This window comes from Rhinolophus sinicus, chromosome 13, assembly GCF_057876585.1.
Source record: "Rhinolophus sinicus isolate RSI-liver-muscle chromosome 13, RSI-T2T, whole genome shotgun sequence".
Lineage (NCBI taxonomy): Eukaryota > Metazoa > Chordata > Mammalia > Chiroptera > Rhinolophidae > Rhinolophus > Rhinolophus sinicus.
The window spans coordinates 15,588,835-15,599,859 of NC_142513.1; the positions used below are offsets into that span (position 1 = coordinate 15,588,835).

The 11,025-nt window shown below is 48.1% G+C and overlaps 1 protein-coding gene across 1 annotated transcript in view; it reads right to left on the minus strand.

Annotated features, from left to right (window-relative positions):
• TOP1 (DNA topoisomerase I) overlaps positions 1-497 on the minus strand; it is an 80,808-nt gene extending 80,311 nt beyond the window's left edge. Inside the window, exon 1 of the mRNA XM_019749059.2 lies at positions 204-497. Within this exon, the coding sequence (XP_019604618.1) occupies positions 204-236 (33 nt within the window). The 5' untranslated portion in view covers positions 237-497. The remainder of the gene's footprint in view (positions 1-203) is intronic.
• Positions 498-11,025: the final 10,528 nt, after the last annotated feature.

Below are 11,025 nucleotides of genomic sequence, written 5' to 3' on the forward strand. Positions count from 1 at the left end.
CCCAGGGATGAAGGGGGCCCCGGGAACGGCCTGAAGAGGCAGCCATCCCCCCCAAACTGTAACTTCGGGGCTTTCGCCCGGTGCCTAGCGAGCTGATCTCCTCTGGCCGGCCGCCCCTGTCCGGGGGCTCCGGCCTGTCAAGGCGGCAGCGCCGTGGCCGGGGTCGCGGAGGGCCAAGGCGGGGCCAGGAGGTCGGGCTGTACCTGGGAATCGTTGTGGAGATGGTCCCCACTCATGTCTGCCGGAGCGCCGAGCGAGGCGGGCGGCAAGGGGCGCCGAGGAGACGCAGACCGTCGGGACCGGCCTGTGCGGGAGGACGGGAGCTCTCGGGGGGCTCCCGGAAACGCGGGGAAGCGGCGGCGGCGGCAGCGAGTCTGACACTCCCGGAACCGCAGAGGCAGCGACAGCGGCGGCGACGCTTACGGACTGCCAGGCGGGCGGCGAGAGCAGACCCCAGCAGTTGTGTAACAGCCTAAGTTCGCATTTCGGCTCACTGCGCCTGCGCCACCGGTTTTAAACGGGACGTCGGCGACGTCAGAGACTCCCAGAAAGAAGGCGAGGGTTGCGGGGCCCGCCCCCTCGCGTTTCCAAAGGCGGACCTGGCTTTGCATCGGAAGCCCCGCCCCCAGCCCACGCGCGACGCTAGGATTTGCATAGGGAGCTGACTCCTCCCAAGGCCGCCTTCCCTGAGCAACCTCCCCTTCCTCTCCCGGCTCTTTTTCTCGGAACCCAGGTCGCCTCTACTACGCAGGACGCAGGCGCAGTCTGGCCACCGCCTCCGAACCCGGGCTAGTAGCGCGGCCACGTGGTGGGCCTTTAAAGGCGGCGGCGGGACCAGGCCCAGGCGGAGCTGGTGTTCTGCTCCTGCGTGTCCCGGGATCTGCGGATACCTTGGCGGCCGAGGCCCCAGAGCGCTCACCAGCGATTCCTCGCTCGCCAACCAAACCCCGAGACCGCTTTGCGGGGGGAGCCTCCGCCCCAGCCTTTGTCCAGACCTTCCGACTTCTGTATTATTTCCTGCCCATTTCCTAAAATGTATTTTCATTTTACAACTAACCCAAGGTCTGGTTCAGCTCTAGTTTTCAGCTGCGTATACGTAACCCTGGGTCACCTCAAGAGGCCTAATTTCATTCGTTCCTTCTACATTGAGCATCTAATGTGAGCCAGGAACGGTGCTGAGAAAAGGGGGAGGAGGCGCAAGGGGCCAAAGTGAACCAGACCTTGGGGTAAACACGACTTGGCTCTGTCTACCGCTGGATCACTAACATGCTGTGGGGCAAAGGGGAACAGAACCGCCGTGTATGGAACATCGGTGCTGAACATACCCCAGTCTGAATATACACACTAGCTCTGTGAGGTCACCTATTTTACTAAAGATAAACTGTGTCAGAGATAAGTGACCCACCACCACCTACCTGACATCTACACTTGGATACCTCTCAAGCTTCTCCAGGGCTGAACTCACCATCTTCCTCCTCCTCCGCCCGGCTAGAAAAGCTCCACCCTGGACACCTTCCGCTCCCTCATTTCTCATTAGTCCACCTGATTGCACCTTTTCAACCCATCTACCTTTCTCACCTGCCCACACACCTGTCCAGCTAGGTATTATCTCTTGTTTAGATTATTAAAATACACTCCTCACAGGGGTGCCTGCTTCTGTTCTGGCCCTCTCACAACTGCTAGCCAACAGTACACAAAGTGGTCTTTTCAACACACAGATCTGACCATTAAACCTGCCCACAATACTTCCCGTCACTTAGTATAAAGTTCAAAATTCTTACAGCGGCCACCAAGGCCCAGCATAACATGCTTAATTCAAGTGTGACTGTTGTGAATTTTGCCATATCTATTACCACTTCCACTGGTATTATTACTTATTTTAATGACTCTCCTCCTTCATCCTAAATAATATCTATGAAATAATGTCTATGAAATCATTTACAAATACATACAGAAAGTGTTCATCCATGGACCATCGAAATCATTTGTATCACATCTAGTGGTAAACACTTTGGGGTTAATCTTTGTGACTACTTCAAAATTCAATCTTAATATCACTTTCTCAAAGTGACACCCCCCCTACACCCAGATAAAGTGCCCCTCATAGAGTGTCCTTTTCCTTTGTAACATTTATTACAATTAAGTTATTAATGGAGGTAATTAGTGATTTTTGTGTCTGTCTTCCTTACCGAAGGGTGGGGACCTTGTCTATCTTGCTTAGTTAGCACTTGATCCTCAGCACTCAGCAACAGAGCCTACGGAAGAGATGTGCAATCAGCAAGTGAAGGAAAAAGGAGGACAGAAGACCCTGATGGAGCTCAAGGTCCTGGTGGCTAGGTAGTATCCTCTGAAACCTTATTTCACTCCTGTTCCTGTGCCTTTAAATAAATCCCCCCCTTTGCTAAATGGCATTCTGATGGGTCGCTTAAGACCAAGAGCTCTAAATGACACCCAGTTCTAAGCTGCCCTTGAGATTCCTGGGCAGTCTCAAGGCTTCTATTACCCCTGTGGCCCTGCCCCTGGGTCTCATGTTATGACACCTGGACGCCCTTCCTGGCATTTAGACCTTGGATACTGGCACAGTCTCTGCTTTGCCAGTTTGGGGGCAGCAGTGTCTTCTGGTGGTTCTCCCTGCCTGTGGTACCTTGCCTAAGGACCTGCCGCTCTTTCGAGATTTGGACACCCTCAGAAAAGAACCTGTTTGACACCCCAGAAAGGGGACCCCAGGCTGGCAACCCCAGTAACAACCAGAAACACCCTTTGCCGGTAATTAAACAGCTGAGCAAAGGTTGAGATCTGTAAAACAAAAAGAAGAGAACCAGGAGGAAAGCTGGCGACCCTTGAGTCATGGAATAAGAGCACAGGCAACAAGGATGTAGGAGCCTGGCCATGTGGCCTGGGGCAAGGAGGGGAGTCCACTTTCATGGACTTCTTCTGTCTTCCTTCCAGAAGACATCCTTTCTGTGATGAGGACATTTGTTTATTCCACCCGTATCCCCTGAGGAATGAGGGAGTGGGAACTATTGTGGTAGATAGGTGTTATCTACCCTGGGGAATACAGATATTAATAAGACCTAATCATCATTTTAGAGGAGCTCCTAGTCTGATAACAACACAGACATTCCCCCAACTGCTACCATAAGGTACAAGGAATAACAGGGAAGAGGTGGCCAGCTACCAGTTGCTATGGGAACACTGGGATGGAGGAGGCACATCCAACTCACCAGTGGTGGTGGCGGGGGCAATATTAGGGAAGGCTTCTAGTTCGATGCTATTCTGGAAAGATGAGGAGGGTCTGGCCTGTGGAAAGAAAGGCAAGGCACTGCAGGAAGAAGAGCAACTGACGCAAAGGCCGAGTCATGGGCATGAATAGCTTTGGTCAGGATAGAGCAGAGGGAACTGTGAAGAGACACCAGAGAAGGAGGTGGGAAGGTGGAGAGCAGCTGCTGCAAGGTGAGCTCTGCCAGGGTTTTGAGCAGGTATGAGGACAACCATGTGCAGCAGAGCCAGGACAGTTTGTCAGAGCTCACGCTGGAGACGGGCAGATTCGTCAGGAGGCCCATGGAGACCACTACAAGTATTGCAGAAGCATCATTAACCATGGAATGATTGTGAAGATGCAGACTGTCAAGGGGACAGAGGATATTGTCCAGTGTCCAGGGTACAGCCCAAGGACAAGTTATGACAGCAGCTCTCTCTGAATCTCCCTCTCACAGGGTATGCTGCTGGCCTGTCCTGCTGCTGCTCAGATCCAGCTGCCTTCACCTCAAGAACCAGTGGGCAGGGGAGGCAAAGAGGCAGGAATTGGGGCTCCAAGAAATACTGGAAAATTCTGGGAGTGAGAGAAACCCCAAGCTGACTCAGCATGACTCCCCAAGAAAATGGAACAGAAGTCACAGAGTCATTTAATAACCAGCAGGTGACAGATTAGCCAAGTGCAGGTTTTGAAAAGATCTACCTCCTTGTGTCCCCAACAAGCCCTCTGAGTCCTTAATCCCACCCTCTTCACCTCCCCGGAGCCTGGCTCATGCCAGCCTCTTCTCTTTCTCCTGCATAGCAACTTCAGCACTCGCTCCCTCTCCCAATGTCCCCCCTTGACCCGATTAAAAATAACATTTCACATTAATTGATTACGTACCATGTGCTCTGCCTTGTCCTAAGTGCTTCACCTTCATTATTTCACAATAACCACATGAAGCAGGTACTACCAGTTCCACCATTTTACAGACCAGAAAACTGAGATGTACGAAGACTGAGTAAGTCAACTTGCCCAAAGTCACACAGCTATTGAGTGTTGGGGCTATGATTTGAACCCAAGCAGTTTGACTATGGAGCCCAGTCTCTGAATGTCTGTGCTGCCTCCCAAATTGTCCTTCAGCCAGTTTCCCTCACCTTGTTTGAAATATTTGGAAAGGATAGTCACATTTGCTGCCTTTCCTGGCTAATGTGATCACAGTTGATGTAGCTTCCATTCTTCTTCTTATTTTTTTTATTGAGGAATATTGGGGAAGCGTGTTTTTCCAAGACCCATCAGCTCTCTGTCAAGTCATTTTTTTGTTGCTTTTTCCAATCTAGTTGGTGGGGGGCGCAGCTCAGCTCCAAGTCAAGTTGTTGTTTTCAATCTAATTGTGGAGGGCACAGCTCACTGGTCCACGTGGGAATCGAATCGGCGACCTTGGTGTTATGAGCACCGCGCTCCAACCGTTGAGCCAACTGGCCACCTGTGACTTCCATTCTAATCAGAGACTGCCCAGTTTCCAAATAGAGTAGCCTTCTTCTCCTCCACCTTTCTGCAGCACTTAGGGATGTGGACAGGGACATTCCTTGGGTCCTTTTCATTTGACTCCAATGCCCACGAATTCTCTTGGTTTTCCTCCTACCTCTGCAAAAGCCATTTTTTCTGCCTCCTCCTCTTCTCCCGGCACAATGTAAGCATTCCCAAAACTTATCCCATCCACCGTCTCTCTCTACACCGTCCTCTTGGAAGCTTTATGGATTCTTTATTGACTTCTGTAGATATAGCCTCTCAAATGGATGTCTCTAGCCTTGACTTCTTTTTGGAGATACAGAAATATCAACCCCTCTGCCCAACGCGTATGTCTACGTGATGGCCCTCACAGTCCTCTGCTCCTGAGTTCAAGTTTGTCCCTGACCTACCTTTCCCTTCTGCCCTCTTTGCTTTGTGAATAGATCTACCCACTCCCAGTCACACTGGCTCAAAGCCTTGGAGCCTCTTGAGTTGCTCCTGTCCTCCATATCCCTGTCATGGCTGCCACCTCTGAGAGTCTGTGTCCTTCCCCAAGGTTCTCATTGCATCTGCCCCTTCAATGGCTTCTCTACATCACACACACACACACACACACACACACACACACCCACCCCATGGGCCAAGTACTATGCCTTATACTAGGGATTCAATAGAGAATTAGACAAAGTCCCTGCCCTCAAGGGCCTGATAGGTGGGACAGACACGAGAACAAGGAATCGCCACTTACTATGACAAGTGCTTTGGGATAAAGGATAGTATTTTTGCTCTAGCGGCCCTTCAGAGGAGCTGCCATCCCAGAATTGAGAGCCTGACAAGGCTACCAAATGGAAATAACATTTAAACTGAGACCTGAAAGTAGGAACAGAAGTTGGCCCGGGGAAGGTTAGGGAAGAAAAGACGGCAAATGAGGGAGATGAGTGCGGGAGGCCGAGGGAACAGATGGGCAAAGACTTGGAAATTGGGTAGAGTAGGGTTCACTGCGGGATCTAGTGGTAATTCAGTATGGCTGAGGGGTAAAGTGTGAGGAGGGGTGGCGAGCGATGAGGCTGGAGGAGTAAGCAGGGCCCAGTTCATGTAGGGTTTCTTGGGTAAGGAGTTTGGAATTATCCTGAGAACAATGGGGAGTCACTGACGAGTTTTCAGCAATGGAAGGAAGGACATAATACGCATTTTAGTACATATTACCTACAATGTAGAAAATCGACTCGAGGTAGTCAAGTCTGGAGGCTTGTTAGAGCAACGTTAAGAAGCTTGATGTCATCTAGGTGAAAATGATGGTGATGGATGGAGAAGAATGTGTGCATTTGAGGGATGTTCGTGACATAGGGTTGCTGTATTAGTGACTGAGTACGTATGTCGGAGAAAGCAACAGGGGAGAAATCAAGGTTATGGATGGACATGCCCTTCACAAAGGAGGGAACACTTGGGGATGAACTGTTTTAGGAAAAGGTGATGCGTTCAGTGCTGTATAGTTCCGTCTGATGTGTCTGTGGGTTAGTCAAGTCAAGATGTCCAGCTGGTGTTAGGTTGGTGCAAAAGGAATTGCAGTTTAACAGGTTAAAAATAATTGCAAAAACCACAATTACTTTTGCACTAACCTAATCGTTGGATACATGGGTTTGCGCTCAGGAGAAGAACTAGAAATCATCGGCATCGGATGATACCTGAAATAGTTAAACCAGATGAGGTCATGTGGGAGGGCCTGGAAGGAAAGCCTTATTTTAGGGATGGGCCTGAGTTAGGAAGCAAACAGAAGGTGGGGAAGTGGAGGATAGCAAGTTTAGACAAGTCGTTCAAAGGTTTAGCTATAAACAGGAGGAGGAACATAACGCAGTAACTAGAGGACCCTTGTTTATTTGTTTGTTCTATGAGGGACACAACTCGCTAATAAGAGGGTCTGCCAATTTCTAGTTCAGGGCCTTTTAGGTCATCCCAATGCCTTTGACAAAGGCTAGCACAGTTGGGTTGATATTCCAGGAATTAGGCATCAGATAAGGAGACCTTGCCTCTAAGAGGCCACAGGCTGCTTCAAACCTCACCTCCAGGATAAGGATTGACTCAGAGAACTCGTTTTTCAGGATGGCTTATCCAGGTCCCTGGGGATATTCTCCTCCCAAAGGACAGAGTCCAGCCCTACAGAATGTGTCTCTACCTTTGCAGGACTCAGCTGCAAGTGCCAGGGAAGGAATGCAGCAGAATAGACATTAGCTCTGGTGGTAGAGCTGCAATGAGCTCCTACGGTATCATGTGACAAGCAGAGACCCAGAATACGCCAGGAAACTCCTGGGAGTGACACAATTCCCATTTTGCAGATAGGAGACTGAAGCTAGGAGAAGTATGAGCGCTCTGCCTCTCTGTTCCCATAGCAACCAGTGCATGTCCCTGTCATTTTGCACTGTCGTTGTCAATTTAGTCAACTAGATGTAAGACTTTTGAGCTCAAGGACTATCTCTTACTAATTGTTGCCTGTAGAAAGCTGGGCACATAGTTGGTACTTAGGAAATATTTGTTTCGTGAATAAAGGAATGAAATGGCCAAATCAGAATGTAAACCCACAATTGTTAGCAAAGTCTCTGCTCACCCCACTCCACCCTGGGGTGTCCCTATGACAGCTACAGAACAACAGTTAAGAGTTCCTCCCCCTGGCAGAATGCCCTTCTTGCACACCCTCACCCACAAAGCCAGAAATTTTTCAGGTGGAGAACACTGTACACTGGCTGACCGTTTTTCCCATCACACCAGGCAAACGGAAAGAATTTTTCCACTCATTCTCTTCACAGTTCCCCAGACACAGTCAAGATCTCTTAATTCCTCTCACCCTCCTCATCTGCAGGTGGTCTCACTCACCCAGCCTTCTCTGGACCACAGTGATTATTAAGCTGAATCCCCAACCTCACCCTCACCCCTGCCCCACTGTGAGTTGGCTTGGTTCTCTTAGTCTTCATTCCAACAAACTCTCTCTCCTTTGCCTCTTCTTTCTAGACTCTCCTCCATCCCCCAAACCCATGACTTAGGTTCATGGAAGTGGCTCCCTCCATCTGTGGATGATTGCGGGCCTTTTGTCTCATTAGCTTCCATCTCTCAGCCTTGGCTCTTCATTTCTCTAGATCAGTAATTTTTAAACTACGGGGTAGAGCGGGGAGGGGTCATAGACCCCTTTGAATAACTGATGTGGGCTATGGGCCTTCTCCTTCCAAAAAATACATATCCTTGTAAATACAGCATTTTGCATTGAAAATTGAGTGCACCCCAATAAAGATCTCCTTCTCTAGTGGATCTTTCTCCTTCTTCTCTCCCTCTAGAGTTCTGGTTGTTGTTAGCTCCCAGATCAATCCATCTGGTCTCCTTTCAGAAGCAGAAGCTTCTCCCTACCATATTGTTACCCATATTATTAACAGCAGCTGCAAGATTTGTACCACATTTTTCTCGCATCAACTGATTTCATCCTCTCAACAACCTTAGGAGGAAGGAACTATTATTGTCCCATTTTTACAGATGAAAGAACTGTTTGGTTAGGTGTTTTGCCAATATCACATAGCTTTAAGTCCAAGGTCTCTTTCCTGGGCATCATGGTGTGTTGCCTATTATAAACTGCTGTTTTCTTTAACCTTTCCCACTTCAAATCTACCTCAGCCCCCTCACTACCACGGTGTTTTTTCTGTTATTCTTAACTGCTGTTTTTGTTTTTTTTTACCTCCCCCTTCTCTATCGCCTGAAATGTACCTCCTTTATCACCTCCCCCACTTCTCTAAAGTACCTCTGTTTCTCCCCCATCCAAGCCTTCAACTGACCACAGGTGGCTTCTTTGCAGTTACTTGAGCACATGTGAGCCATGCAAGGGTTTCATTTCCCTTTCCACTCTCAGCCCAGCTGTGCCAGCCCCTGAGACCTTTGCTGGCCCTAAGTGGGGCACTCCAGCCCCTTCTGACAGAAGCATAAAAACCCTGTTTCACTTTGTCAATGTTTTCAAGACTTATTTGACTCAGAATCCTTTTTTTTTTCCTACAGAACGCCTATGACTCTTTCTCAGTCCCCATTTCTGGGACTGCCATACCTGAAATCCAGGTAAGAGGAAGGGAAGAGACACCTAGTTGAGCACCTACTTTGTGCTAGGTCCCATGCATGGCATGGAGACACAGAACTCAACTTTTAAAGTCTCCAGCTTCCAGGTACTTCCAGGTAGCTTACTGATTGGAAACCTGGAAGCTCTAAGAGGCTTGATCCAAATCCATCTACTGCCAGTCTGTCGATAGTTAGGGGCCTCTCTGAAGCATGGCTAACCTTGAGCTGCCCTCTGAGGCAGCAAAACTGCTGCTCAGACCCTACACGAGAAACACCTGGCTGTTGGTTAACCTCTTCCTCCTCAGCTCAAATCTCAGACCAGCCTGATAATTTTAGTTCAGTTAATTACAATCACACTTTTGTTCTTAGTGTGATAGAGTTGTATATCCTCACAAAAGCAATTTCTAAAACAGCAAAGTGTCATATACATACAGAAAAATGCACATATCAAAAGTAAGCAGCTTGATTCCTTTTCACCAACTGAATGTATCTGTGTAACCTGCACCTAATCAAGAAGCAGAGTTTGCCAGGCCCCCCAAAAAACCCCCTTTGCCCTTCTTTCCTGTCTTATCCTGAAGGTAACCACTATCCTGATGACTTCTAACAGTACAGATTGGTCTTGCCTGGTTTCGTCACACAAAAACAATTTTAGAAGAAACAGACCATCCTCTTGTCCATCTCCTAGACACACATTTTGATTGATTAGTGATTGATGGATTCAATTAGTCATTCACCAGATGTTGACTGCATATAAAATGGACCACAAATCTTCTGAATTGAACCAAGGACCTGCAGCCTCAAAGGGGCTTTGGTTGTAAACTGACCTTCCACTGGGCCACCAGAATCCCACAGTATGTTCTTAATAAAGAGCCCAGAACATGTCTGCGTGCACATCTGATCACTTCCTCTAAATTTCAAGTTCATGCCCACTGCTCCTTTCCTTTCCTTTCCTTTCCCTTCCCTTCCCTTCCCTTCCCTTCCCTTCCCTTCCCTTCCCTTCCCTTCCCATCGCATCCCATCCTCCCATTCTTTTTCTGAAGAAAATAGATTAGAGACTCTGGGGAAGACCCTGCCCCACCACCCAGAACTCCAGCCTTGATTACTCCTAGTGATGGAGAAATCATCATCTTATAATGCTATCTATTGTATTTTACAGACAGATCTGGAAAGTTATCTTTAAACTGTTAAATACACACACACACACACACACACACACACACACACACACACCCAAAAAACTTTCTTGTTTGAGCTCAAATCTGCTGCAGTTTTCACTTACTAATTCTAGTCCTGCCCTCTGCAACTTCCCAGAATTAGTCAATTCAACAATCAGGTTTTGGGTGCTTCCTCTCTGCCAGGCTCAGATGCACATGTGGTGGGCTCCCTGAGACCCACAGTGCTTCCTGTGGGGAACCGGGATTGACCACGTCAGGGATGTAACTAACCCAGCATCTACCAAGAAACATACCACTGGATACTAATCCCCAGCAATGCTGTATGAAAATAGAGCTCTGAGCTCAAATGAGTTGTGCAAATGCTACAAGCTCTGTGGTCAGTTTCTGGTATCTCCTCGTACATTACCACAGATAAGACTCTGGGAGGTTCTGAAGCATGAAAACCCTGTTTCACTTTGTCAATGTTTACAAGACTTATTTGACTTAGAATCCTTTTTTCTACAGAATACCTATAACTCTCAGAATCAATGTCCCTCAGCACAGGACACAGGCCAATTAGCTTCAAGCATCCTCCAAAACTGCACTGTCCAATCTCGTAGCCATTAGCACATAGTGATATTGAGAACTTGAAATGTGGTTAGTCCAAACTGAGATGTGCCATGAGTGTAAAACACACACCGGACTTTGAAGCCTTAGTACAAGAAGAAAACAAAATATTGATAATTTTTATATTGACTATATATCGAAATAATACTACTTTTGAAATATTGGGCTAAAATACATTACTAAAATTGTATTTCTTTTTACTTTTTAAAATGTGGCTACTACAAAATTTATAGTTACGCATGTGGCATGCATTATGTTTCCTCTGATGTGTGTTGCTCCAACATTCCAGGCCTGTTGTGAAAGCTTTGTTAGACTACACAGGGGCATGTGAGAGGAAGGGGGCGGGTAGCTCAGAGGAGGAAGTGCGGGGGGAACTGTGGGAATTCATAGCTCCTAAGCTTAACTGAGGGTGGT